Source organism: Neophocaena asiaeorientalis, unplaced genomic scaffold (genome assembly GCF_003031525.2).
Source record: "Neophocaena asiaeorientalis asiaeorientalis breed wild unplaced genomic scaffold, Neophocaena_asiaeorientalis_V1.1 scaffold629, whole genome shotgun sequence".
NCBI classification, from domain to species: domain Eukaryota; kingdom Metazoa; phylum Chordata; class Mammalia; order Artiodactyla; family Phocoenidae; genus Neophocaena; species Neophocaena asiaeorientalis.
This window is the reverse complement of record NW_020175468.1, coordinates 2142605-2170541: the sequence shown is the minus strand read 5'-3', so window position 1 is coordinate 2170541 and position 27937 is coordinate 2142605. Positions and strand designations below refer to the sequence as shown.

Below are 27937 nucleotides of genomic sequence, written 5' to 3'. Positions count from 1 at the left end.
AAACGGTATTCCCAGACGGGTCGCCTCCATTGCCAATGAGATCTCCTGGCGGGGTCGCGGTGGGCGGGCCTTGGACCCTCCGGTATAAGGCGGTCCCGGGGGAGTGCGGAGAAGGGGGGGGTCTCGGCGGCCGGAGGAGGAATAGGCGCGGGTGAAGATGGCGGCAGCCGAGGCCGCGAACTGCATCATGGAGGTGAGCGCCTGGAGCGCCGTCAGGGGCAGGGGGCGCGGGGCGGTTTGGAGGTCGATATTTTATGCCTCCGTCTTGGGGAAGGGGCTTTAAGTCGCCGGATTGGGGCTGAAGGCCCCCAGCCGTACGGAGGGGGCGCCGCATTCTCCGGATCTGGAGATACCGTTTGAAGTGCGGGTTCCCTAGCTTTCGGGGGCCTGAGGCAGCACGCCGCTCCGAGGGTCTCCTGCCCCCTTCCACGTGGAGGAGGGCTGGGGGCGCTTCCGGCCTGGCCCCCACGTGGCCGCGGCGCGGTGGGTGGGGAGGTGGTGTGCCGTGCCCGCTGGCCCGGCGGGTTCCACGTGCGGGACAAAGGCCCCGCCCCCGGCCGGGGGAGGGGCGCCCCGGGGGGGGCGGAGAGGAGGCTCCGACCCTCCTTCTGAGGCCCCCTGACCCCCTCCCCGGGGATCGTGACAGGCACCTCGGGATGGGACTTACTTGGGGACCTCCGCGAAGTAAAGAGTCTCTTGGGAGGGGCAGTGTATCTCGACTCTCAAATCCCTTCCCGGACCAGGGCATCTGTTCAGGCATCCGTCCAGGTTTCGTGCACTCTTGCGTTGAGATTGTAGGAAGACGAAGGATTGGTTCCCTCCGGGCCCCCCTCCCACCCCCTGTTTCCTGTGCCTGGATTCTCCCCTCTTTGGGAGCTAGGGGGATGGGGCATGCCCCTGTGACCTCCCTTTGGCTGGTGGGGGGGCATCTAGCTGAAGGAGATCCTTCCGGCTTAGGCCCTGTGCACCCCCTTGTGGCCATTTCTGGGTGTGTGGGAGGGACATCTTTTTCATGGGGCGTGTCCCAAAGCCCACCTCCCGTCGAAGCCCTCCCGGGCGAGGGGAGGGAGAATCTGTACTGGGAAGGGGATGTGAGGGAATGGACGCAGCGAACTTTACCCCCTTCTGGAGCCCGTTCTCTCCCTGGGGCATTTGTGAGGGTGGGAGTTGACCTCCCCTTTCCTGAGGCCCGGTTTGAGGGTCCTGAGCCTGGTTGCCTGAAATGGTGTCCCGTGAGGTTTGATTCTCATGCAGCCCTATGGGGCTGGTTTCGGTGCTGTGTTTCAAGCGCTCTGGGGGCTTGTTTGGCGGAGGTATCGGCTGTGTTGAGAAATGCGCCCCGATGGGAAAATCCTCTCACCAGCAGCCCTTCTTAATCCGCGTCATTCACTGGCTTGGGAGGATAGAGGTGGGGCTTGGAGCCCAGGGGGTCATGTCTGTGATTTCACGCTTCTTGGAGCCTAGAGGGTGGTTACATCAGGAAAAGCTGTAATCTGATGGGGTCTCCCTACTCTCACCCCTTACCTTGTAGCAGTCTCTGGAATGGGAGGTCGGCTCCCAAGATGCATACCTTGTGGGGCAGCCCCTAGGGGTCACTCCAATGACTCCTATCCCCCTCGGCTGTCTCCTGGACCAGGGCCTGTGTGGGTGGAGGAAATACCTTCCCCAGAGGTTGCCCCAGGACTTTGCCCCACACCTGGGGGGTTTCAGGGCCTGGGATGGTTGTTTGAATGGAGGGTAGGTGGGCTTGAGGGTCCAGAGTCTGGCCTCCTCCCTGGTATTCTACCCTCCTGGGCAGCGGGTGATAATCGAGGAGGTTGGCTCTCACTGGTTTTGTTTGGGACTCCCTGAGTCCAAGGCAGGAGCTAGCGGCTGGGGTGCCAGCTCTGGTGGGGGCGTCTGTGTGCCACACCTCCTTTCTGGAATCCTCTCAGACGAGAGACTGGTTTGCGGAGGTGGCAGGTGCCCAGTGGGTACACCCTGCCAACCACCCTCCCCCAGCTACTCATGGCACCCCAGGATGGGGTTTTGTGTCAGGAAGTGTCACCTAATCTGGGGGGATTAGGTGATGAGGGGGACTGACAGCTGGCAGTGTCTGTGTGCCCAGTGGGTGCCAGTTCCTCTGGCCTGGATGGGGGAGGTGTGTCATCAGGTGCCTGGCCAAAGAGGGGCAATGTGGGTGCAGGCCACCATCTCTCCAGCCACAGCTGGGATAGAACCCCCTTTCCGCCTCTACTCCCCCCCACCTGCCCCGCACCCTTTTAAAAACAGCCTTGCCTCTTTATTTGTCCACTCTCCTCAAAAAAAAGCAAAATTGTAGGAAACACCTCCTTGTCCCCCAAGAGCCCGGGTCCCTTGGCCTGGCCCTCCCCTAGTCACTCCCAGTAGCTAATCCTTTCTCCCTGTTACTCTCTCCTAGAATTTTGTAGCCACCTTGGCTAATGGGATGAGCCTCCAGCCGCCTCTTGAAGAAGTAAATATCCTTTTGTGAGACCCTTCCCCACATATACATATCTTGTCACACATCAGGCCCTTTCTAGTGGTCTTAACTATGATCCCTCCTGCTTCAAATCAGTTTACCCTGTGCCCCAGAAACACTTAGTACAAACTCCCTCCAGGTTTGTGGCCCCTATCTGGCCTCCCCCAACACTGTGGCTACTTCCTTAACTCCATTTCCAGCCCCCCTTTGTCCTTCCCTATGTCTGTCCCTGTTCTGCCTTCCCCTCTCCTCCCCTCCCCAGCTGTGGGCTGAGCTAGAGACGGGGGCAGAGAGACTGGAGAGATGGTAGGCGTGGCTGAGGTATCAGGGGTGCTCTCCTGGATGGTGCTCTGGGGGGGGTCCTGGAAGAGGAAAATGGGGTGTTAGGTTTGGGGGTTCCTGGGAGAGGCAAGATGGCAGGCGGGGCTTTTAGGGTTGCCATGGTACGGTTTGGGAGGGTGGTTCTATACTCCAGGGAGAAGTAGGGACCTGGAGGCTTAAGAGTCTCTGGGGAGCCCCCAGGTTTGACCCCTGCTCCCATCCGCCCCCTCCCAGGTCTCCTGTGCCCAGGCAGAAAGCAGCGAGAAGCCCAACGCTGAGGACATGACGTCCAAAGATTACTACTTTGACTCCTATGCTCACTTTGGCATCCACGAGGTGAGTATGGACAGACAGCTCATAAGGCTGCTGAATCTTCAGGGGAGTTAATGTTTGGGAGGGCTGGAACTTAATTTCCAACGCATGCACACTGCCTTCCCTGGCAGCGGGCCTCCCCTCTGCGCATGCGAGGCTCACGCTCCAGGGTCGCCTCTCCCAGCCGTTGCCTTGGAGACAGAGGTTAGCCTGGCTCTCTGCTGGGCCCCTCTTGGGAGGCTGGGGTGGGAGCGCGCATGTGTGCCTGAGACTTTAGCCAGAGTTCAGGGCCTGCCGGTCTCTGCCGCCCTCTTGTGACCGGCGGCGGGATTGTCCCCCAGCTGCTCGTGCCCAGTGTGCTGAAGGCTGCTCGATCCTTTTGCACGCGATGGAGGCTGAGGTCCCAGAAAGCAGCTGGGATGGAATTGTGAAGATTTTTCTTCTTTTAATTGTTATAAAATATACATAACAAAATTAACCATTTGCAAGTATGCGGTTCAGTGGCATTAACTTGCTGAGGACTTTTTAAAGCCAAGGCTCACAGGGGCTTTGGTGGCAATGGTAGAACCTAAGGTGGCTGATACGGAAGTTTAGTCCACCCAGTCCGATTTTACAAATAGGGAAACTGAGGCGTATGGAAGGGAAATGACTTGTTCGAATGGGACTAAAGCAAGTTTCAGGTCTGAGCTCTAGCTCTCGAAATTGTCAGTGTGTTGGAGGCCAGGGCACCCTGTTTTACAGTTGGGGATGCAGGCCCCCTCATGATATCTTTGTACCCACCCCCTCCAGGAAATGCTGAAAGATGAGGTCCGCACCCTCACGTACCGAAACTCCATGTTTCACAACCGGCACCTTTTCAAAGACAAGGTGGTGCTGGACGTGGGCTCGGGCACAGGGATCCTCTGCATGTTTGCTGCCAAGGCCGGGGCCCGCAAGGTCATCGGGGTGAGTGTCCTAGGCAGCAGGCGGGCCTGGGCCTGGGGACAGAAAAGGGGCCCCTTGGGGCTCAGGGATTGGGTGGAGGGGGATGGGGACTGAGGGTGGGACTGGGGGGGGCTCTCACCCTCCCTTCTTCCTGGGCCCCCAGATCGAGTGTTCCAGTATCTCTGATTATGCGGTGAAGATCGTCAAAGCCAACAAGTTAGACCACGGTGAGCCCAGGAAGAGAACGGGTTGGTGGGGAGGGAGCGGGTGATCTCAGCTTCCCCGGGGCCCTCGGCAAGGGGATGGGGGCCACTGAAGTCAAGTTCAGGCGTTCCTCCTCTGTGGACTCTGGGCTGCCGACAGCCCAAGAATCCAGCCTTCTCAGAACCCACCACCTGACAAGTCGTCTTAGAATCTGAGTGCAGAAGTGGCAAGCTCAGTTTCTCGGTCTTTAGAAAAGAGGGGAGGGGGACGGGGCAAGAAGCAGTCTTTCGTTTTTTCAGTGAGTGTTAGAGTCACGTGGTTGGCATCTGAGGGCCTGTAGTGAGAAGTCTCCTACCTGCCTCTCAGCCGCCTTTCTCTGAGTGCAGCCAATGGTCCCTTCCGGAGAAGTCTGTACCTATGAGCAAATACACGTGTGTGTGTGTGTTTCTACGTTCATGTGCTGGTTTTTGACACAGATAGCATTTCATACATATTAATACAAGTCTTCTGCCTTTTGCTTTTTTCACCTGCTTATCATGTGGTTTAACACTTCTCACGATGTTGAGAGGATGTTGCTTTTTGATGGCTGACATCATCTGTCTACACATACACCAGCTTTCTTAACCAAGCCCCTGGTGATGAGCATTTAAGCTTCCTAGGTTTCCATCCCCCTACGTGTAACGTCATTGTCATCTCATATACAGACTAGTGTATCTGTGAGGTCAGTTCATAAAGGTAGGATCGTGTGGGTCAAAAATGGAAGTTGGGCAGATACTGCCAAATTGTCCTTCCCACCTGCAAGGTTTGAGGGGCAGAGAACATGGGAAGATGGTGGGTTTTTCAGATGTGAGGGCTCTTGGCATTCTAGAAGCTGAAGGGATTTTATTAAAAGAGACTAATATAATGCATCCCCAAGTACCCATCACTCAGCTTTAAATATCTCCTTTCGAAGCAAATTCCGACTGTATAAGTACTGCTGCGTGTGTCTCTAATAGATAAGGCCATTTGAAAAGCATGACCTGGGCTTCCCTGGTGGCACAGTGGTTGAGAATCCGCCTGCCAATGCAGGGGACATGGGTTCGAGCCCTGGTCCAGGAAGATCCCACATGCCGCGGAGCAACTAAGCCCGTGTGCCATAACTACTGAGCCTGCACTCTAGAGCCCTTGAGCCTGGAGCCTGTTCTCTACAACAGGGGAAGCCACCACAACGAGAAGCCCACACACCGCAACGAAGAGTAGCCCCCTCACCTCAACTAGAGAAAGCCCACGCGCAGCAATGAAGACCCAACATAGCCAAAAATAAATAAATAAGATAAATAAATTAAAACACACACACACACACACACACACACACACACACACACACACACAAAACATGACCTGGCGGTCCAGTGGTTAGGACTTGGCGCTTTCACTGCCGGGGCCGGGTTTCAATCCCTGGTCGGGGAACTAAGATCTCACAAGTTGCAGAGTGCAGCCAAAAAAAAAAAACAAAGACCATGTTAGTGGGAAAATCTTTTTTTTTTTTTTAATTTTTATTTTTTTGAAAAATAAAACAAAACAAAACCCTCGCATCAAGGCCTGACTTTTAATAGATTGCAGCGAGGGAGCTGCTCTGCTGAGTATGAAACCCTGACCCAGAAGCAGGTCGTCTACGAATGGTTTAGCAGCTTCCCCACGAATGTGCAGTGCGTGACGGGCGAAGGGTCAGCCACCTTTCTGACTGCGCCTCATGTCCCAGGACGAAGGGCTCTCCGCACCGGGCCTTAGGCCTGACTGTTAGTGGCAAAATCTTAATGTCACCTAATACCTAATCCACATAAAGTTTTTGCTCCTACCTCAGAAATACCCCATGATGAATGAATTTTAAAACTAAGTTAACAGGGTGTGGCTTCAGCTCGCGGAGTTCTTTGTAGATGCCCCAATACAACCCCCAGCCCTTCCTTGAGAAGACAAGAGCTGTCCCAGTGGGGTCCCCAGGCCCTGGACCATCCCCCATCCCCCCCAAGGGAGGCGAGCAGATGGGCCTCCTCTGGGCTGGTGGCATGTGCCCTTGTCTGCCCCACAGTGGTGACCATCATCAAGGGGAAGGTGGAGGAGGTGGAGCTTCCGGTGGAGAAGGTGGACATCATCATCAGCGAGTGGATGGGCTACTGCCTCTTCTACGAGTCGATGCTCAACACCGTGCTCTACGCCCGAGACAAGTGGCTGGTGAGGCCCCCAGTGGGGCGGGAGCAGCTGATGCAGGCCGGGGTCCTTCGGCTGTTTTGTTGAGCATATGTCAGGGTCTAGGCAGAAAAGGAAAGCCATGTTAGGTATTTCCCACAGTGGCAGTGAATACAGGGGATTGAATACATCTACACAGATGTTAGGAGGCCCACAGCCAAGACAGAGGGGAGCCAGTACTGGAAGCTAGACAGGGACAGGGAGATGGTACAGTGTCAGGAGAGTTAGTGCCGGGAAGAGAACGATAGCAGGGCACAGGGATAGGGAGGGACTGGGAGGCTGTGGTCCCAGGTGCTCAAGTCAGAGCAGGCCTCCCAGGTGACTGAGACCTGAACAGAGGATGGGAAGGAGCTGTGTGGGATCTGAGTGGAAAGGCACACTGGGCAGAGGATTTCAGCCAGTGCATAGGTTCTGGGGCAGGAGTGCGTGGGGGAGGCGAGGGGTGGAGGGGCCTGTGCAGATCTTGCGTGACCCCTGAGAGACTTTGCTTTACTCCTCAGGGGAGTGGGGGTGGGGGCGTGCTTCTGAGGATCCCTCAGGACCTCTGAAGGACAGGGTCTGACTTAGATGCTCCTGGGAGCCATCAGGCAGCCATCCGGGGAGCAAGCCGAGGGCTGAGGCTGGGGACCGGTGAGGGGGCCGCTTCAGGAGTCCACGTGGGACATGTTGGTAGCCCAGACCAGGGCGGGGGCCGGGGTGGTGGATAAAGAGACAAAACGGGCAAGGAGACAAAATGGGGCAGCGTTGCCGAGGCCCCCCATCCTTCATGCCCTTGCCCTGCTCCTTTGCACTGTGCAGGCACCCGACGGCCTCATCTTCCCAGACCGAGCCACGCTGTATGTGACGGCCATCGAGGACCGGCAGTACAAAGACTATAAGATCCACTGTGAGCTCGGGGCCTGAGGAGCCCGAGGGGTGGGGAAGGCTTGGGGCCGGGTGCCCCCACGGGCTCACCCCTCCCCTCCTCCCCAGGGTGGGAGAACGTGTACGGCTTTGACATGTCTTGCATCAAAGACGTGGCCATCAAGGAGCCCCTGGTGGATGTGGTGGACCCCAAGCAGCTGGTCACCAACGCTTGCCTGATAAAGGTGAGGGGGTGGGGTGGCTGGGTGTCCCGCAGGGTCAGCCCAAGAAGGGCCAGTGCGTGGGACCTCGGTGCACAGAGTGCTTGCTTGCCCGAGGTCTTGGGAGCCTGACGGATCTGCTGGAGGTGGTGCTAGACACCTGGAGAAGCCACTTCATTTAAAGGGCTTTGTGAGCCAGGCAAGGCCCTTGGGTTCCAGAGCAAGGCAGTGACGTAGGCTGGCCCTGCCGCCAAGGCACACCTCCCGGAGGGCACGTCCGCCCAAGGCAGGCAGCTAAGACCCCAGGCAGGGCCACCAAATGCAGAAAGCCCAGCAGCACGAGTGAGTTTATACACCCATGGATCCCTGATAAAGACTACCAGCAGCCATCATTTTTTGAGGTCTCCCTCCCGACCCGCAGTATCAAATCTTGCTGGGATGCTCATGGCGGGCAAAACTGGGTGGAGGAGGGAGTTTGTAGAGGGAGATGGCAGGGCAGATGCCCTGACTGGGCGAGCCTCCATGGCCTGAGTCAGGAGTCACGGTTTTGCTTTGAGTGCACCGGGGAGCAGTCAAAGGATTTTAAGCAGGGATGTGACATGATCTGTTTTTAAACTGTCGCACTGGCTGATAACGTGGAGTAAGGGATGTGGGGGGAAAGGGCGGGAGCCACGGAACCCTGTTAAGATGCTGCCGCATCGGAGGCGGGGATGGTGGCCAGGGGCAGGGTACAGGCAGTGGAGAGGGGAAAACGGGCGGTTCTCTGAGGACCAGTAGTTGTTGTAGGAGGTCGAACTGTCGAATTCGGGCTGGAGTTGGGAGAGCAGGGAACAGGGCATCCAGCGGGGCACCCCCAGCTTTCCCCGCTGGGCCGGAGGTCGGGGAGTGGGGCTTACGAGGCTCATCCCGCAGGAGGTGGACATCTACACTGTCAAGGTGGAAGACCTGACCTTCACCTCCCCCTTCTGCCTGCAAGTGAAGCGGAACGACTACGTGCATGCGCTGGTGGCCTACTTCAACATCGAGTTCACCCGCTGCCACAAGAGGACCGGTTTCTCCACCAGTGAGGCGGGGCCCTGGGGCCGTGGGGCATGTGACAGGAGTGGCCAGAGGGAGCCACGGGGACACCGAGGACCCGGGTTCTGATGCCGGCTCTGCCAGCCAACCTGAGCGTGCGGTGCTTCCGCTTCCCCACCCGTGAAACAGCCCCTCCCAGGCTTGACAAGGCCGTTGTCCGGGCAGAGGGGAAGGTGTGGGCTGGGAAGGTTAGGAGGCGGGTGAGCCCGGCTGACCCGCCTCCCCCACCAGGCCCTGAGTCCCCATACACGCACTGGAAGCAGACGGTGTTCTACATGGAGGACTACCTGACGGTGAAGACGGGCGAGGAGATCTTTGGCACCATTGGCATGCGGCCCAATGCCAAGAACAACGTGAGGCTCTGGGGGCGGGGTAGACTCAGGCGTTTTGGGGCCCCAGCACCCCTCAGCCCCAAGCCTGCCAGCCAACCTGGCTACACTCTGCTCTGACCTCATCTGTCTGGGGGCCCCCCAGGTCTGTCTATGGACCACAGTTTTATTGAGTACCTACTAGTAAACCAGGGGGCCCTGGGGCCCCAGCGGTGATCAGGCTGAACCCCTGCCCTCCTGGCACTCATGTTCTAGACACAGGACAGTCACGTGGTAAATGCCAGTGGGAGGTGACTTCTGTGTCCAGCTGGGAAAGGGGCCGGCAGGTATTGGAGCAGGTGGGGGCGGGGCCCGCGGGAGAGCTGACAGGATATCCTTGCCCAGGTATGGGGGTGAGGGAAAGAAAGGAGGGCCGTCTCTTCCCCTGCTTTTTTCTCCTGAGTACCTGGCGGGATGGAGCTGCCATCAGCCTGAGACACGGTGGGGAAGCAGGTCTAGGGCAAAGTCAGGAGCTTCTGCGGGGCCAGTGTGGGTGTGCCCGCTTTCTAAGTCAGGGATATGAGAACCGGTTTAAGGAACTATTCTCAACCAGGGATGATTCTGCCCCACCCACCCATGTCATGTCTGGAGGCATTTTGGGTGTCAACTGAAGAAGGGGTACTGCTGGCATCTAGTGGGTAGAGGCGGGGGAGCTGCTCTATCTGCAGCGCACAAGATAAGAATCCCCCCACAGCGAGGAGTGGTCCAGCCCTAGATGTCAGTAGTGCAGAGGTGGAGAAAATGCAAACTAGAAACTGAAAGAGACCCAGAGAGGGAGGAGGAAGCTGGGAGCCAGGGGTGAAGTGCAGTGAGGACTGAGGGCAAAAGTCACTGAGGTCATTGGTGACTTTGCCCCAGTTTTTCCAGCATGCTGGGGGTGATGGGCACAAGAGGGTTGGCGTCCAGGAAGCCTTGGAGGAGAGGAAGTGGGGACGGTGGGGTGGGACCACAGAGCTTTTTGAGAGGAGGAAGTTTGCTTCTTGTGAAAGAAGGAGAAAATAACCTGCTGATGGGGCTGGTTTTGATGGGGGAAATCATGGTGCAAGAGACAGCAGCTGAGCTCTGCCACCCCACCCAAGGCGGGGGGCGTGGCTGGGTTCTAGGTGGTTTGAGGATGTCACATGGAGCTTCTCACAGGGAGTCAGGTGGGGTTCAAGACATGCTGGGAGTGGGACCGGCAGTGTGGGGTCTCTGGGGAGGGTGTGTAGACAGCCGGGGGGCCCACGGCACCTCAGGTGGGCTGGGGTGGCCACCCCTCCCTACTGCACCCCCGCTGCCCTCTGTCTTGGCCTGCCCTGTCCCAGGTTCCCCCTCACGCCCGCACTCTCCCCACAGCGCGACCTGGACTTCACCATTGATCTGGACTTCAAAGGCCAGCTGTGCGAGCTGTCCTGTTCCACCGACTACCGGATGCGCTGAGGCAGCATCCGGGTTCTCCCACCCCGGCCGGGCCGGCCCTGCAAGGGCCCAGGGGCTGCAGCGTTCTTAGGCAGTTTCGGGGCTCCCCCTTCCTCTCCCTCCCTCCCACAGAAGGGGGTTTCTGGGGCCTGGGCCGGGGCGGGGTGGGGGGGGGTTGCGGGCACATCGTGACTGTGTTTTTCATAACTTATGTTTTTATATGGTTGCATTTACGCCAATAAATCCTCAGCTGGGACGGCTCAGCTTCCTGGGGGCGAAGTGGGGTTGGGGTTTCTTCCTTAGGTGCTGAGATGCCAGGCACCTGGAGCGTGGGGACAGCGCCTGCTGGTGGCTGCCGGTCTCTGTCACCAGTTCTGTGTCTCTGGGTCTTACTACACCTCCACCCCACCCCCGCCGTCTCTGGGGTTCCACAGCCCTGCTCTCAAGTCTTTGGCCCACCTCTGCCCTCAGGTCACTCGCAGGGCCTTCTCCACTGGCTCTCGGGGTCTGTTCCCCCCACCTCCCTCTCGGGCCTCCTGAGGCCCTGGTCCCTCTTGTCCCCACTGGGCCAGACTTCTGCTCCCAGCTGCCCTGCTGGGCTGGGGGAGGGCTGGGGTGTGGGTTCCCGGCACAGCTGTGCCCTTAAGTTCCCCAGAAAGCTCTCTCTCCCGCCTTCCTCCATCACACACATTGTTCCTCTCTGGATGTTCTTTCCTGTCCAGGACCCTCCAAGGCCAAACCAGGGCTGACTGGCAGTGACTACTGCCCTGCCCTCTCCATCTGGGGAAACTGAGTCGGGGGGGGCGGTGTTGGAGGGGGATAGAGTTATTTATTTTTGGCTGCATTGGGTCTTTGTTGCTGAGCACAGGCTTTCTCTAGTTGCGCTGAGTGGGGGTTACTCTTCGTTGTGGTGCGCGGACTTCTCTTTGTGGTGGCTTCTCTTGTTGTGGAGCACGGGCTCTAGGCACGCGGGCTTCAGTAGTTGTGGCACACGGGCTCAGTAGTTCTGGCGCACAGGCTTAGTTGCTCCGCTGCATGTGGGATCTTTCCAGACCAGGGGACCGGGGCTCGAACCTGTGTCCCCTGCATTGGCAGGCGGATTCTTAACCACTGCACCACCAGGGAAGTCCGGGGATAGAGTTCTTTGTGGGGGTGGGTGCCTGCTACCTCCCCCATCCTGGCTCGGAGCTCGGGGGGTTCCCACCCTCTGCCACTTTACGGAGATGCACACTGAGGCTCCACTACCCTGCTTCACAACTCCCCAGGGGCTGTCTTTTCAGCCCCTGCTGCCGACATGGTGTCTACACGTGCCTGCCCTTCCTTTCTCGAGTAGCTGGTCCCCCAGGTCTCTGTCCACACGACCTGGATCACCGGAGACGGAATCCCAGGCTTTTCTTTCCATGGCCCTCCTACACCTGCTTCAGTACAGCTGGAGCTCTAGGCCTGCCTGCACCCTACACCCGTCTACACCTATTCCTCTTCTACCAGGAGGGTGTTAGGGCTCAGACTCTCTCTACAACTTCAGGTGGCTGTCTTTGCCACCCGTCCCAAGTGCCAATGTCCCACATTGCCCAGCCCCCTCTCTGGAAGTCGCCTGTCCCCTGAGACTTGACGCTAGTCTGGTCCCTGACAGATGTGGGTGAGTTCGCATCTAAGTAGCCTGGCGCTTCCCCGCCCCCACCCCTTTCCTGGAAGCCAGAAGCTGCGACGTCACTTGCAGGTGTCAGCTGCCCCGCCCCTCCTCTCTCCGCCTTAAAGGGGTCGCGTCTCCCGAGGCTTCCCAGGGGCGTAGATAGCACCTCGGCGGGACCCGTGAGGGCTCCGTGGCCGCGGTGCGGGAGGTGGGTGCCCGGATCCTAATCCTGCCCTTCTGGCGTGGTGTGGCTCTTGGCTTCCATTTTCTCGGCCTGAGAAGTGGGGACGCCCGGATTCCTCGCACTGAAGCAGGCGCTCAGGGGGCATTTTCCAGGCCCGGGAAGGGGGTGGGGCGGCAGCCCAGAGGAGCCGCTTCACCCACTGGTTTCTCGGACCCCGCCCGCCCCACCCCCACGATGACAGCCCAGCCCCTCCTGCTGTTGCTCCTCGCCTCCTCCACCCTGGGGGACCCGGACTCCGCGGGCAGGTGAGAAACGCCGGTGTCAGCGGGGACAGAGCCGGAGGGAGACCGCGAGGGGCGTGCGACTTCTCTAGGCGGTTTTCCGCTTCGGTGGAATCGGAAGTTGATCAGGAAACGCGCCCGCCAATCTCGGAGTTCTGGGTCGCCCACAGGGCTCCATTTCTCGAGTGGATTGTTTGAACCCGCTTTTCTCTCACGCTCCATCCCCAGGCGGCCCCAGCGCCAGGTCTCCCAGCAGCACAGGCACCTCTGTTCACTGGGCACGTGCCAGACGCACCGCCTGCCAGAGATCATATACTGGCTCCGCTCTGCCTCCACCAAGGAGCTCTCAGGGAAGGCGGGCCGCAAGCCTCAGGATCCACACAGCTATGGGCGCCGCCGGCGGCGCGCGGCCAGACTCCTGCTGCGTCTCCAGGACCCCAGCCTGAAGCAAGGAGGCCAGCGCAGTGCCCGGCTCTCTGGGTGATGTTGGGCACATCTCTGCTCGTCCCCTGGCTTCAGTCTACCCATCTGTGTATCGGAGCCGTGACCCCAAGTTTCTTTTCCCCTACCTCCACCTCCTGGGCTCTCCCCAGGCAGCGACTGGGCTGGACCACGTGCACACCGGACCCAGCATGGACAAAGAATATTAACGTCCAGAGCTGAATAAAACGAGAGTTCCATGTTTCAGTCTCTGCTTGTCTGTGCCCATTCTGGCCTCCTAATCTGAGCTCGGTCCCTGAGCCCCTCACCTTTACCCACGCACTTTTCCCCTCACGGAAGTCCCTCTGACTAACTTGAATCCAATCTGCTGTAGCACCTCCACGCCAACTTAATCCCTGCAGCTGCATCTTCCGTGGGTGGTTTTGGTGGGCCGACCTGACCCCAAAGCAGTCCTCCCCCCTCTCCTGGGTGGTAGGGCTGAGATTCACTCTGGCTCCCACGCGCGTGGGCTGTGAGTTCCAAGCTGAGCTTCCTTCCTCAAAGAGAAAGAAAAGAAACAAAAGAGTGGGCTGGAGAGTCGAAGAAACTGGGGTTCGGAGGAGAAGTGCTGCGTAGAACGGGGAAGGCCCAATGGTGGAGAATCAGGCGGGTAGGAGTCTGTGGGCTGGGAATCGAAAGGACGGAGGGGATTTCAGCAGGTGTTCATTTCAAATGGGTTTGGGACTAATGTTTTTCCCGAGATCCCGCAACTCACCCTGGACCGGTTTCCCGCCCCGAACCCCGAATCTTGAAAGGCCCTTGCGGGGGGGGGTCACTGTCCCCGCACCATGTTCTCAGAATAGCCGCAAAAGGGCTATTATCCCACAAATTATCCCTCCTGCCTTTCTGTGCGTTCACAGAGGTCCCCAACTGAAGTCCTCCCGATACCGGAGTCTTCGGCCAGGACCCTCAAGACCCCTCAGGTGGTTAGGGAAGGGTGAGCTGGCGTCCTATATCCCTGGGTCTGCGGAGAAGGGGCTGGGTGTCTGGAGAATGACCCTCTGTCCTCCTCCCAGGGCTGTAGCGTGACATGGCTGAAGCGCACCAGGCCGTGGGCTTCCGACCCTCGCTGACTTCGGACGCGGGAGAAGTGGAGCTCAGTGCCCCGATGTTGCAGGAGATCTACCTCTCCGGACTGCGCTCTTGGAAAAGGCATCTGTCCCGTTTCTGGGTGAGGAGGGCTGCGGCTTGGTTTCCTTCCGGGAATCCAGTTACCTGCTTCCGGGATGCCTGAGGCTCCCTTCCGGCATCCTGGTGGTCCCACTTCTGGGATCCTGTCACCCGTTCTGGGAATTTTGGTGTCTACTTCAGGACCCCTTAAAGCCATTTCCGGGTTCTCTTTGGCTCACTTCCGGGATCCTCAACCTCACCTACTGGGAACTGCCATTTACCTCTTGTACCCACTTCCTGGAAGCCCTTCCCACTCTCCCCACACCCACAAACACAACTTTCACTCCACTTTCTGGAACTCAGTCCCCTTATCGTTCCCTTTCATCTCTACCTCTAAACGAGGTGCTTCCGATTCCAGAACCCCATGGGCTGATCAACATCTTGGGTAGCCCACACCCCAATCCTGAAGGCCCCCCTTTGCCATAGTCCTTACCCACTGGGTCTGAGAGGCCCCTCCTTGCCCCTGCTGTGAACCTCCAGTACCCTCTCCAGTATGTGGCGCACCCTCCCTACAGTTCTGAGATGTGAACCTCCACTGTCTGTATCGTCTAGTTACCCATCACCACAAACCCTGCTGCCCCAGCTCTAGAAAAGACAAACTCCTTGCCCTAGAATGCCCACATCTACCCAGGGCCCATCCAGGTCAGCCCGAGACTCCGTGGTTCTAGAACTCTGGCGCCATCTACGTATGGAGTCTCCCTGCTGGTCACACCCTCTTTCTGTGAACACAGGTCTTGAACACCTATGGGGTCTGCCAGGACTGAGTTTGAATCCTGGCTCTGCCACTGACTAGCTCTGTGGCCTTGGGCAAGCGCGTTGCTCTGAGACTCAGGTTCCCCACATGTGAAACAGGAGTGATGGTAGCACCTCCCTCACAGGACAGTTTCGAGGATTAAACGAATTCTTACATGTAAGCACTGAGCCAAGTGCTTGGCCCATGGCAAGTGCTGAGTAAGTGTTAGCTTTAGATTATAATATTGTTCGTCATTTACCAAATATCTGTGGAGCATCTGTTAAGCGCCTGGCACTGTTTGGAGCACTGGGGACACGGCAGGGAGCAAGACGGACAGATCTGCCCTCATGGAGCTCTTGATCAAGCTGGAGGAGAAGGCAATAAAGAAGATAAACAAGCAAACCATAGAGTATTTTAGGTGGTGACGTGCTATGGAGGAAGATAAAGCAGGCAGGGAAGAGGGAGCATGGAGGTGTTATAATAAAACCAGGGGGCAGCCCAGGAGGATCTCTGGAAGCTGAGACATTTGAGCAGGGTGGATCACACTTCTGTGGCCATATTGGTTGTTAAAATGGTTATTAAAATAGAGGTGTATCTGCTCCAGTGAATAAATAGCCACTAACCCAAACTCCCAGAGAGACCCCGCCCCTGGAACCCCCTGCACCTCAGGCCAACCCAGCAGCTAAAATGTTAGCCTGTGGTTAAATACACACATTTATATATATACACATAAATAGACATTTAAACTAAGATCTAATTATATACAGAAAAATGCACAGATTGTTTTTAAGTGTACAGTCCTTGAATTTTGTAATATCTTTGTAACCTGTATAATACCTGTGTAACCAACTCCCCATCAAGACAGCACTGCCATCATTCTAGGATGTTCCTTCGAGCTCCTTTCCAGCCAGCACTCCCTACCTCACCCTCACTGCAAGGCAACCACTGTTCTGATTTCTATGCTTATAGACGGATTTGGACGGGTGTTGCTGTGTCGAATATTTTGACTGTCACCCCTGTATTTGAGTCACCTCTGAAGCTCTTTTCTGACTCATGTCACCTGTTGCAAATGGCCCCCACCAGATCCTCATATTAGTATTAATTGATAATTGTAATAATGACAACTCTTGCCTTTCTATCACATAGCTGCCTCTCTCCCTGATGGTCACGTGGAGCTCTCACATCCTTCCTCTCCAGTCTGGGACCCCAGGAACCACCCTGAAGCCGTAGCTCCTGGAACTTGGTCCCAAGATGGGGGCTGTGCCATCAGCAATGCCAGAGCTGTAATTCCATAGACTCATTGCTAAACCTTACTTTCTTTTCTTTTTTAAAAATTTATTTATTTTATTTATTTATTTTTGGTTGCGTTGGGTCTTTGTTGTTGCATGCGGGCTTTCTCTAGTTGCGGTGAGCAGGGGCTACTCTTCATTGCAGTGCATGGGCTTATTTTGGTGGCTTTTCTTGTTGCGGAGCACGGGCTCTAGGCATGCGGGCTTCAGTAGTTGTGGCACGCAGGCTCAGTAGTTGTGGCGCACGGTCTTAGTTGCTCTGTGGCATGTGGGATCTTCCTGGACCAGGGCTCGAACCCGTGTCCCCTGCATTGGCAGACGGATTCTTAACCACTGCGCCACCAGGGAAGCCCTAAACCTTACTTTCTTCACTTAAAAAATGGGAACCTTGACAGTCCCTGCCTCAAGGGATTGTTGTAAGCATTAGTTGTCTTAGCAGAAGGCCTGGCTCACAGAAGTGACCACTCCAGCATCGCGATTCTTGTCTTACATGCCACATAGGTGCTGTGTAGCCTCCAGCATGTTAGTAACTTCTCTGAGCTTCTGCTTTCTCATTTCTAAAATCAGACTAGGTAGTAATGTGTCTCAGGCTCAGTACCAACCAAGCCCTTTGACTCTGTTGCTCATCTGGTCCTCATCAGGGCTTTTTGTTTTTGGCTGTGCCGCGTGGCTTGTGGGGTCTTAGTTCCCCAACCAGGGATCGAACCTGCGCTCCCTGCAGTGGAAGCATGGAGTCTTAACCTCTGGACTGCCAGGGAAGTCCCATTAGGGCCTTCTAAGGTAAGCCTATCATTAGTCCGATTTTACAGATGGGGAAACAGAAGCCCAGAGAGGTGCTTTCACTTTTCCCAGGTCACACAGCTGCTAAGATGCAGAAGTAGAGGCAGAGCTAGAATTAGCAGTCTGGCTCTGGAGTCCATGCTGAGGCCCCACTATCCTGGGGTGCTTTTCTAGAATGTGATCTCAATATCTATGCCAAAAGAGCTGTTGCGAATTATGTGCAGTGGGTCACTTGAGCCAAGCATATGGCACGGCATCCGGCACTTAGTGGGTGGTTCATTGGCAGGAGATTTGAGTGTCATCTGAAATCATTTCCAAATGAATATGAAATTCTGAGATACGGCAGACTTCAGAGTTCGGTACCTTGTGGTTCATCCTGGTGCATTAGGGTCACAAGGCATCCCGGATGGTTTAAGTGATTGACAGTGGACCCTGGAGCCAGGGAACCTGGGTTCAAATCCTACCTCCACCACTTCCTGGCCATGTGGCCTTCAACAAGTTCTTCAAACTTCCTATCTCCTCAGTTTCCTCACCCATATGATGAAGATAATAATAATTTCTATCTTACTGAGTGACAGGGGAACGAGATAATTTAATGATGCTCCTTGTACTTGGGAAGTGCTATGGAGACATTTCCTGTTATTGGGATGCCCCTGTTCTATTGCAATACAGAGCCCTAGATAGAAGAACTGAAAACTTCTTTAAAAAAAAATTAAACAACAAAAATAACCACATTTGCCAGTAACCTTTTCCTGCCAAGCCAAAGGGAGACTGCCAAGTAACTACATCTCCAGTGAGAAGTAGCTTAGCAACAGAGGGGATCATCATAATAATTACTGAGGACCTACAGTGTGCCTGGCTATGAGCTATGCAATTTACCATTCTGCTCCCCCCACCCCGAGCCCTCTGCTTTATTTTTCTCCATAGCACCTCTCGTCATCCGACCCACTTCACTAAAGCCTTTACTTATGTAGGTATTGTCTCTATCCCCCATGAGAGCAGGAATCTTGCTGTCTTGTCACTGTTGTTGGACTGCAGTAAGCATTTGTGGAATATTTCCTCATCCAGCCCTTGTGACAGCCCTATGAGCCAAGTACTGGGATTGTTCCCATTCTACAGATGAGGAAACTGAGACAGAGAGGTAAAGTCACTTGCTTGCGGTCACTCTACTAGATAGTGACAGAGCAGAGATCTGAACGCAGAGGGTGGGGACTCCAGAGCCCAAGGTCTACACCATGATCTCTGAGGCCTTCTTGGCTATTAAAATGTGGGAAGAGGAGAGGGAGTGGTTTCTTGAACCCTGGTGGTGATACCAAAACCAACAGCAGCTCTTATCCCGGCTTAACCATGCTCTCTGTGTGACTTTGAACCTACGTGTTTTCTTTTGTAAAAAGAGAACATCTTAGTACCTACTTCACGGGGTTGTTGGGAGTTAATTAAAGAGTTAAGCCTTGCAAATGGCACCTGGCATGTAGTAAGTGCTCATTAAATGTTAGTCAACTCTTGGGGCTTCCCTGGTGGCGCAGTGGTTAAGGATCCGCCTGCCAATGCAGGGGACACGGGTTCGAGCCCTGGCCCAGGAAGATCCCACATGCCGTGGAGCAGCTAAGCCCGTGAGCCACAACTACTGAGTCTGCGCTCTAGAGCCCACGAGCCACAACTACTGAGCCCACGTGCCACAGCTACTGAAGCCAGCGCGCCTAGAGCCCGTGCTCCTCAGCAAGAGAAGCCACCACAATGAGAAGCCCGCGCACCACAACGAAGAGCAGCCCTGCTCGCCGCAGCTAGAGAAAGCCCGCACGCAGCAACAAAGACCCAACGCAGCCAAAGATAAATAAATAAATACTTAAAAGGAAATGTTAGTCAACTCTAGCATGCTTCCCTGGGAGTCTGATTAGTTACCCAACACTTTCATTCATTCCTCAGTCATCCCATGGCCAGCTCCTGAGCTCTGGACCCTGCTGTATAGGGGATACCAGTTTGCTTTTTTGACAGTTTCACCTTCGGGGTCCTGCCTGGGAGTAACCTCTCCTCCAGGAAGCCCTCCCTGACTCCTTCAGGCTGAGCAACGTGCCCTATCCTATCGCCATTAGTACTCACTTCATTCTGGTCTGACCTCCCTGGGGGCAAGACCCAGATGTGTCTGTTCCCCACGGCGTCTGGTACAGCCAGCTCAGTGCTGAATCAACATCTAAGAATGGTGCTGAGCAGATGGGATAATTGATTGAATAGGTGCCCTTTCCTCTCCGCAGAACGATTTTCTCACAGGTGTGTTCCCTGCTAGCCCCCTCAGCTGGCTGTTCCTCTTCAGTGCAATCCAGCTTGCCTGGTTCCTCCAGCTGGATCCTTCCTTAGGACTGATGGAGAAAATCAAAGAGTTGCTGCCAGACTGGTGAGGTCTCCCACTTCAGCCCAGTAACCTCCTAATCCCTTTCCCTCCACCCAGTAAGTTTCTCTATCAGCATGTATGCCCCTTAAAGAAAAGTAACCCTTGAGACTTACTTGGGGTCAGATAAATAAAGGTACAGACTCAAGTAAAAGGAGGTGATTTCCTCTCTTGTCTCTGTACATTTTCCAACCTGGCTGCTTCTTGCTAAAGGGGATGGTGGCAAACTAGACAATATCCAGTTATGGTTATATATACTAATGGAAGTATGAACTCTGCTAATCGACAGTTGTGTAGTCTTGGGCAAGAGACCTCACCATTCTTGGTGTCAGGGTCTTCACCTGTAATGTGGGAATAATAATAATTGCTTCTTAGGGTGGTTGGAGTAATTAAACAAAATCACGCATGTGGAATATTCAGTACATTACTAGGAGGTTATTAAATAGGAGTGGTTGAATTACTATAGTTGTTGGGGAAGGTTTGGAAACCAGATGTGGGTGAAGTGGCAGGTTCTAACTCTTGGATTAGTCCTCCTGGGGAAGAAGGTTCAAACTTTGTGCAGACGGCCTCAAAGGGCAGATCCAGGATCAGACATAGAAATTTCTAGGAAGGCTAGATTTACCCACAGAGGGGAAGTGGCTTGCCCCGAGTCCTCCAGGTGGGATTTGCTCACAGCCTGTCTTATTGCAACTTTGCAAACATGTTGCTTTACTGTATCTTTAGGCCAGCATTTCCTGAACTTGAGTTTGTATTGAAGTCACCTGGGAGGCTTGTTACAACACTGATTGCTAGCCTGAACGCCAAGAGATGGAGATCATGGGGCCCAGAAATTTGCATTTCTAACAAGCTCCCAGGTGGTCCTGATGCTGCTGGTCCAAGGGCCACACATTGAGAACCACTGCCTTACAGTGTAATTTGATCTGGTATATTTCACTAGAAATACCAGCTCTTATTTGTTAAGCACCTGCCAATTTCCATGGGAAGTGATTTTAGAAGCTTGGTGTCTCCGCAGTCCTGGGAGGAGATGGTGGGTGTACCGAGAAAAAATCACACCTAGCAAATGAGGAAACTGGACTTTTTCTGACCAACTCTAATGCTACAGGATATTCCTCCAACAGCTAAAAGATCAGAGTCAGTGTTAGGAACGGCAGGCGCTGGGTGGGGCTGGAGGCGAGGGGTGTTCTGAGGCCAGGAGACCCAGGCCTATACTCTTTTTCTCTACCCCCCCACCCCAGGGGTGGACAGCATCACAGGCTTCGGGGGGTCCTGGCGGCCGCGCTGTTTGCTTCGTGTCTGTGGGGAGCTCTGATCTTCACGCTTCATGTGGCCCTGAGGCTACTTCTGTCCTACCACGGCTGGCTCCTCCAACCCCACGGAGCCATGTCCTCACGCACCAAGACCTGGCTGGTATGCGAGGGACAGAGCCCTGCTCAAACTCTCTCTGCCCCATTCTCTCTGTGGGTTGCCACCCCGCTACCCCCGACACCTGGCTGCCGGGCTGCAGTGAGGAGTTTAATGAACCACTAATTTTCCGCCAGGCCCTGGTTCGCATCTTCTCCGGCCGCCGCCCAATGCTCTTCAGTTACCAACGCTCCCTGCCGCGTCAGCCTGTGCCCTCCGTGCAGGACACTGTGCGCAAGGTGGGCCAGGTACCCGGGGATGGGGCGGGAGGCTGCTGAGCAGTGGGGTGTGACCTGCCGTCTTCCCCTCCTTGCCCCTCAGTATCTGGAGTCTGTCCGACCCGTCCTCTCCGACGAGGACTTCGACTGGACCGCGGCCCTAGCACGGGAATTCCTGAGGCTGCAGGCGTCACTGCTGCAGTGGTACCTTCAGCTCAAGTCCTGGTGGGCGTCCAATTATGTGAGTACAGCATCCTGTAGGCAAAGGTTCTGAGCCGGCCCTCCTAACCCTGCCAGTTTTTCGCCCCGCCCCCCGCCCCGCCCACAACTCCCAGGCCCAGCGGAGATTGGAGCTTCACTCCAGACGTGAGAACATTCTGAGCCCCGCCCCCACGCTCCAATATTTTAAGCCCAGCCCCAGATGGATCCAATATTCTGAGCTCCTCCCTCCTCTCCCATATTCTGGAACCCGTCCATCCTGTGCCAACATTTTTGAGCCCTGTCCCCCCATGCTCCCGCATTCTGAGCCCGGCTCTTCAATAATCTAAGCTCCGCCTCCGGGGTCCGCCCACATCCAGAGCTCCGCCCCCAACCCTCCAATATTTAAACCAGAATTCCGGGCCCCTTTCAACATTTCAGCCCCTCCTCTGGCCTGCTGAGTCTCTAAGCCCCGCCCCCAGTTCTTGTTTCCTCTCCCCTGTCTGGGCAAAGACGCCAAACGGGCTTCTACTATGATTTCAGGAGCTAGAGCCCTAGAACGCAGTCTGAGTTGAGATCCTTGGGAAACCGAGGCATAGAACCAGTAAGCGAGTCACCCTGTAAGCGGCTTCCAGGCCTCCCATTCCGTAGGAAGCCACAAATACCTGTCAGGCAGCATGTGATGAGGTGGAGGTAGGAAGAAGAGACAGATGTATCACTTTTTTAGATTTCACATATAAGTGATACCATATAATATTTGTCTTTCTTTGACTTACTTCACTTAGTATGATAATCTCTAAGTCCATCCATGTTGTGCAAATGGCAATATTTCATTCTTTTTATGCAAGCCTTAGTGGGTTTTTTTCCATAAATTTATTTTATTTTTGGCTGCTTTGGTTCTTTGTTGCTGTGCACGGCTTTCTCTAGTTGCGGCCAGCAGGGGCTACTCTTCGTTGAGGTGCGCGGGCTTCTCACTGCGGTGGTTTCTCCTGTTGTGGAGCACTGGCTCTAGGCGCGCAGGCTTCAGTAGTTGTGTCATGCAGGCTCAGTAGTTGTGGCTCGCAGGCTGTAGAACGCAGGCTCAGTAGTTGTGGCGCACGGGCCCAGTTGCTCGGCGGTATGTGGGATCTTTCCAGACCAGGGCTCGAACCCGTGTCCCCTCCATTGGCAGGAAGATTCTTAACAACTGTGCCACCAGGGAAGCCCAACAAGCCTTAGTTTTAAGGGTTTTTTTTTTTTCCCCTTCATGCTCTTGGACCAGATTCTGCTCTTTAAAAATATATATATATATACACATAAATAATAGAGCAATTATATAATATATAAATTATATAAACATGTGTTGTTTATTATATATAAATAATGTATATACACACCATATTATATATATTTCATTGTACCTCTAAGGCACTGCCAGTTATAACATACACCATTATCTTATGGACAACTAAGGGAAAATAACTAAAGTCTAACACAGTGCTTTCTTATCACTTATTATATAGGTCGATCCTCATTATTCATGCATTCTGTATTTGCGGATTTGCTGACTTGCTAAAACGTATTTGTAACCCCAAATCAGTATTCATGGCACTTTCATAGTCATTCACGGACATGCGCAGGATGGCAAAAATTTTGGCTTGCCCGACGCGCACATTCCCAGCTGAGATGGAACAGGGCTGGAAGGAACCTGACCCTGATTTCCCCTTGGAACAATGGCTCAGTGTTTGCTAATCAGCGTTCACTGCCACTTTACAGGACATAATGACCGCGAGTGATAAGAATCAACTGTATACATTAAAACAGCTCAGGCTTACTTAGACATAGATTTGTATCAACTATCACTCCCAAGCAAGCTCAGAAAAACGGAAATGTAAATTGTAATAAATTGGCTTAAGCATCCCTAAGACTTTCACGCTCAGAATCCATCTCTTCTCAATTGCTTTTTGACTCCGACTTGTCCGTATCTTCCTACTTTCCGCACAGCTTCATCCTGTGTTGTCAGGAATACAGTAAGAACCTTGACAATGTAGCATTTCCTGAAAGATCCTATGATGTACCTAAAGCCATTGGTGCAGTGCCCTAAAGTGGCCTTTATTAAAACCAGATTAATTTTTGCTTTGCTTTAGAGAATTCTTTTTTCTTTCTTTCTTTCTTTTTTTTTTTTTTTTCCTTTGGAGATTTTCTGATTCATCGCCACCTCCCCAACGCCCCTACTGCCCCACCCCTCCCCGACCTCCCATCCCAACAGTTGGGTTCCTGGAACTTAAAATCTTGCTCCACAATTATCTCTAGGATTTTCTTCTGAGTCACAGACTTTAGCAAGCTTTGATGCTGGTGAGGCTTTTCTTTGGAAAAAATGGTACATGATATGCATATAATGTTACAAATTATTTATTTATTTATTTATTTATTTTTGGCCAGGCCACAGGGGCACGCAGGATCTTAGTTCCCGACCAGGGATTGAACCCATGCCCCCTGCAGTGGAAGTGCAGAGTCCTAACCACTGGACAGCCAGGGAAGTCCACAATATTATACATATAGTAGTGTAAAATACACAGATCTTACATGTACAGCTTAATGAAGTTTTATGTATGCATATAACCAGATAACCCCTGGCTAGGTCAATATATCGAACTTTTCTACCGTTCGCTGGAAACTTATGGATTTTTCCAGAAGGTGTTGCACCTTTCCGGGGAATGACAACTACATCCTGCCTAGTCTAAGTGTAAGGAAGTGTAGGATGCCATGAACTTTAAGACGCAAGCAAACATGTATGTCTTCATAGATTCTATGCAATTCTATGACATAGAAGAAAGAAAAACATCTAGAAAACATTCAAGTCCTCTCTGACTACCTCCCTTTAATTCTTGTTTCTCCCACCATCGCCTGTGAGAAACACTTTGGTCAGAGTCTTTTCTGAGTGTATATATACATATATTTATACCCAGGGAGATATATACATATATTTAAGTATATAATTTTTATTTATAACATATAATTTTAAAGTATTTAGTAATAGGTTATATATCATAACACATTAATATTTAATATTATATATAAAACAAATATCATATATAATTTTAATTGTGATTAAAATATACATAATATATTGGGCTTCCCTGGTGGCGCAGTGGTTGAGAGTCCACCTGCCAATGCAGGGGTCAGGGGTTCGTGCCCTGGTCCGGGAAGATCCCACATGCCGCGGAGCGGCTGGGCCCGTGAGCCATGGCCGCTGAGCCTGCGCGTCCGGAGCCTGTGCTCCGCAACGGGAGAGGCCACAACAGTGAGTGGCCCATGTACCGCAAAATAAAATAAAATAAAATAAAATATACATAATATAAAATTTGTCACTGTAACCATTTTTCAGTGTACAATTCAGTGGTCCTAAGTACAGTCACAGCGGTGTGTAACCATCACTACTATCTCTCTCTAGAACTTTTTCATCATCCCAAACAGAAACTCTGTGTCCACTAAGCAGAATCTCCCTATTCTCACTTCCCCAAAGCCCCAGGCAACCTCTGTTCTACTTTGTCTCTCCGAATTGGCTTATTTTAGATTTTTCATAGAAATGGAATCATACACTATTTGTCCTTTTGTGCCTGAGTCATTTCACTTAGCATAATGTTTTCGTTGTAGCCCCGAAGACTTAGAACTTCATTCCTTTTTATATTAACATTCCATCATATGGATAGACCACATTTTGGTTGTCTATTCATCCACTTGGTGAACAGGTTGGGCCTTAGTAGTATTTTTTTAAATAAAATGGGATAGTTTCATATATCTTGTTGTGTGCCTAGCCTCTTTCACTCTGCAGCCTGTCTTGGTGCTCATTCTCTGTCAGTAATGTAGATGTAACTTTTAAAAAAATTAATTAATTTATTTATTTTTGGCTGCGTTGGGTCTTCGTTGCTGCACGCGGGCTTTCTCTAGTTGCTGTGACCGGGGGCTACTCTTCGTTGCGGTGCGCGGGCTTCTCATTGCGGTGGCTTCTCTTGTTGCAGAGCATGGGCTCTAGGCGCGTGTGCTTCAGTAGTTGTGGCATGCGGGCTCAGTAGTTGTGGCTCACAGGCTCTAGAGTGGAGGCTCAGTAGTTGTGGCGCACGGGCTCAGTTGCTCCACGGCATGTGGGAATCTTCGCGGACCAGGGCTCGAACCTGTGTCCTCTGCATTGGCAGGCGGATTCTTAACCACTGCGCCACCAGGGAAGCCCAGATGTAACTTATTTTTAACAGCTGTGAAGTGTTCCATAACACGAGGGTTACATGGTTTAGCTAACTGATCCCCCATCGATGGACTTCTAGGTTATTGCTAGTTATTGATCTTGATGCCTCCTTCATTGAGCTCCACCCTCCCTATTTGCCATAGCAAAGTCTTGGAGGGCTCCCCTCCCCCACTCACTCCCCCCGTACCTTGACCCCAGCCATCACAGCTGTGTGTCTCTCTGCCCCACTCTTAGGTCAGTGACTGGTGGGAAGAATTTGTGTACCTGCGCTCCCGGAACTCACTGATGGTGAATAGCAACTATTATATGATGGTGAGAAGGGGAGAAGGAGGTTAGGCACCGGGCCGGGGATGGGGTTCATAGTTCCTGGGGTCTAGGGTTGGGGTGTCTGGGTAGAATGTGGGGTTTAGGGTCAGTGACCTCAATCACAATCTGGATTTCACCATCCTGCCTGTGTTGGGGTCAAGACCTGTGTTTGGGGTCAGTGCCCCCATCAGAGGCAAACCTGACCCCAGGCGTTTTGCTATCCCCTGGACCGGCCGCAGGACTTCCTGTATGTCACGCCCACTCCCGTGCAGGCCGCCCGTGCGGGGAACGCGGTCCACGCCCTCCTCCTGTACCGCCACCGCCTGAACCGACAGGAGATCCTGCCGGTAAGAGGGCTGCCCCCGCGGGCTGGGGATAGAGGCTGTGGTCCTGAGACCATGAGGCCACATGGGTCCTGGGAAGCAGTTCATGGGCCCATGACCTCCTGCAGACTTTGCTGATGGGAATGCGGCCCTTGTGCTCTGCCCAGTATGAGAAGATATTCAACACCACGCGAATTCCCGGGGTCCACAAAGGTGAGCCCCCTCTCCCCTCCTCACTGATAGAGGCAGAACAGTGTAGTGGCTAAGAGCACGCTCTCTGGAGCTAGCCTGCCTGGGTTCAAATACCAGCTCTGTAACTCCCAAGCTGTGTGACCTTGGGCAAATTATTACCCTCTCTGAGCTTCAGTTTCCTCTTCTCTAAAATGGGGTAATAAGGGTACCTAGGGTGGTGAGGATTAAAGGAGTGTGTCAGACAGTGCAAGCCACTTGGTAAAGTGCCTAATAAAGGTCGTTATTCTTTATTTTGGGGGGGGGTATAACTGCTTTACAATGTTGTATTAGTTTCTGCTGTACAGTAAAGTGAATCAGCTATATGTATACATATATCCCCTTCCTCTTGGACCTCCGCCCCCATTCCACGCATCTAGGTCATCACAGACCACGTTATTCTTATAATGTATCACCCCTAGACCACATTCGCCACCTCCGGGACAGCAGACACGTGGCCGTCTTCCACCGGGGCCGATTCTTCCGCCTGGGGACCCACACCCAAAGCGGCCTGCTTTCCCCACGGGCCCTGGAGCAGCAGTTCCAGCGAATCCTGGACGACCCCTCTCCTGCCTGCCCCCACGAGGAGCATCTGGCGGCCTTGACGGCTGCTCCAAGGTGAGGGTCACAGATCTGGGGGCCCGGAGGTCCAGCCAGCATCTTGAGGCTGCAGGCTGGGTGGAGGCTGGGCAGGGTAGAGAGTCAGCCGGAACTCAGGCACTCCCCCGACAGGGACATGTGGGCCCAGGTGCGGAGGTCCCTGAAGACCCAGGCCCAGGAGGCCCTGGAGGCCGTCGAAGGGGCTGCTTTCTTTGTATCACTCGACTCTGAGCCCGCGGGGCTCACCAGGGAGGACCCCGCAGCTTCCTTAGATGCCTACGCCCACGCCCTGCTGGCCGGTAGCGGCCACGACCGGTGAGTCAGCCTGGGGATTTGGACCCCACCCCACTTGTGACCCCAGACCCAATGCATTGAGACCTGGGGACCTCTGAAGCAGATAACCGCTAGACCTGGGACCCCAGATCCAGAACCACAGATCTAAGGACCACCAAACCCCTGACCTGGACCCTCAGACCTTGAGAAACTCTAGACCTGGGACTCCAGACTCAGAATCTCAGACCCAGTGACCCCAGATATGAGGATTAACAAATGCCAAACCTGGGACCCCTAGACCCAGAGACCTGCAGCTAGACCCCAAGCCTGGGGACCTCAGACTCAGAACTGCAAACTATGGAATCCTCAGACCTTAATGCAGGCACCCCAAACCCAGGACCTCACACCTGGGACCCCGCCTACGTAGAGATCCTCAGACAGCTTCCTTGATGCCCACCAGGCACCACTCTGATTTCTGAGGCTCCTGGGAGAGTCCGCCTAAGCTCTCAGCATCCGTAAACCCTGAACTTTTTTATCACATTCTTTCAAAAGCCCTGAACTCTCCAAACCTGAGACACATCTCAGAGACCATCAGTATCTCCACCTTCTTAGAGCTCCCCATACCAGGACCCCAGCCCAGATTCCTAGATCTCCCCACAGAAACCCCCTGAGTTCTCACAGAGAGCCCCCCGACGTCCCTCCTGGCCTCTTTGGTGAATACTCTGAACTCTCCCCCCGCAGCTGGTTTGACAAATCCTTCTCCTTAATCGTCTTCTCCAATGGGAAGTTGGGCCTCAGCGTGGAGCACTCGTGGGCTGACTGCCCCATCTCAGGACACATGTGGGAGGTATGGCAGCTG

At 54.0% G+C, this 27937-nt stretch overlaps 3 protein-coding genes across 7 annotated transcripts in view; all 3 read left to right on the top strand.

Annotated features, from left to right (window-relative positions):
- The first annotated feature begins 64 nt into the window (after window positions 1-64).
- Window positions 65-10627, top strand: PRMT1 (protein arginine methyltransferase 1). 3 transcript variants are annotated; one of them, XM_024768762.1, is made up of 11 exons: window positions 98-193; window positions 2420-2473; window positions 3035-3136; window positions 3902-4057; window positions 4200-4263; window positions 6309-6451; window positions 7265-7352; window positions 7439-7554; window positions 8443-8593; window positions 8839-8960; window positions 10311-10626. In XM_024768762.1, exons 1-11 carry the CDS (start codon window positions 158-160, stop codon window positions 10392-10394), a joined length of 1116 nt encoding a protein of 371 aa, XP_024624530.1. In that variant the 5' UTR covers window positions 98-157; the 3' UTR covers window positions 10395-10626. The 3 variants fall into 3 exon arrangements, with proteins under 3 accessions (XP_024624531.1, XP_024624530.1, XP_024624532.1); XM_024768763.1 differs by lacking the exon at window positions 2420-2473 and having other exon boundaries at window positions 65-193; window positions 10311-10627; XM_024768764.1 differs by lacking the exons at window positions 98-193; window positions 2420-2473 and adding an exon at window positions 2680-2800 and having other exon boundaries at window positions 10311-10556.
- Window positions 10628-11434: 807 nt separating this feature from the next.
- On the top strand, window positions 11435-13153 carry ADM5 (adrenomedullin 5 (putative)). The gene is made up of 2 exons (XM_024768483.1): window positions 11435-12495; window positions 12700-13153. Exons 1-2 carry the CDS (start codon window positions 12425-12427, stop codon window positions 12953-12955), a joined length of 327 nt encoding a protein of 108 aa, XP_024624251.1. The 5' UTR covers window positions 11435-12424; the 3' UTR covers window positions 12956-13153.
- Window positions 13154-13291: 138 nt separating this feature from the next.
- CPT1C (carnitine palmitoyltransferase 1C) overlaps window positions 13292-27937 on the top strand; it is a 20979-nt gene continuing 6333 nt past the window's right edge. The window contains exons 1-13 of one of the 3 annotated variants that reach the window (XM_024768481.1): window positions 13292-13561; window positions 13812-13874; window positions 13968-14122; window positions 19176-19315; window positions 20545-20716; window positions 20848-20949; window positions 21032-21169; window positions 25583-25660; window positions 25927-26001; window positions 26106-26190; window positions 26628-26823; window positions 26938-27120; window positions 27820-27925. In XM_024768481.1, coding sequence (XP_024624249.1) covers window positions 13982-14122; window positions 19176-19315; window positions 20545-20716; window positions 20848-20949; window positions 21032-21169; window positions 25583-25660; window positions 25927-26001; window positions 26106-26190; window positions 26628-26823; window positions 26938-27120; window positions 27820-27925 — 1416 coding nt within the window. In that variant the 5' untranslated portion in view covers window positions 13292-13561; window positions 13812-13874; window positions 13968-13981. Of the gene's footprint in view, window positions 13562-13811; window positions 13875-13967; window positions 14123-19175; window positions 19316-20544; window positions 20717-20847; window positions 20950-21031; window positions 21170-25582; window positions 25661-25893; window positions 26002-26105; window positions 26191-26627; window positions 26824-26937; window positions 27121-27819; window positions 27926-27937 lie in introns of those variants that run through there. The other 2 variants (XM_024768480.1, XM_024768482.1) reach the window with 2 other exon arrangements.

Coding starts and splice junctions, on each gene's coding strand:
- PRMT1 (XM_024768762.1), top strand. CDS start 158: ATGGCGGCAGCCGAGGCCGCGAACTGCATCATGGAG. Junction 2,474..3,034: donor TCCAGCCGCCTCTTGAAGAA/GTAAATATCCTT, acceptor GCCCCCTCCCAG/GTCTCCTGTGCCCAGGCAGA. Junction 7,353..7,438: donor CAAAGACTATAAGATCCACT/GTGAGCTCGGGG, acceptor CCTCCTCCCCAG/GGTGGGAGAACGTGTACGGC.
- ADM5 (XM_024768483.1), top strand. CDS start 12,425: ATGACAGCCCAGCCCCTCCTGCTGTTGCTCCTCGCCTCCTCCACCCTG. Junction 12,496..12,699: donor GACCCGGACTCCGCGGGCAG/GTGAGAAACGCC, acceptor CTCCATCCCCAG/GCGGCCCCAGCGCCAGGTCT.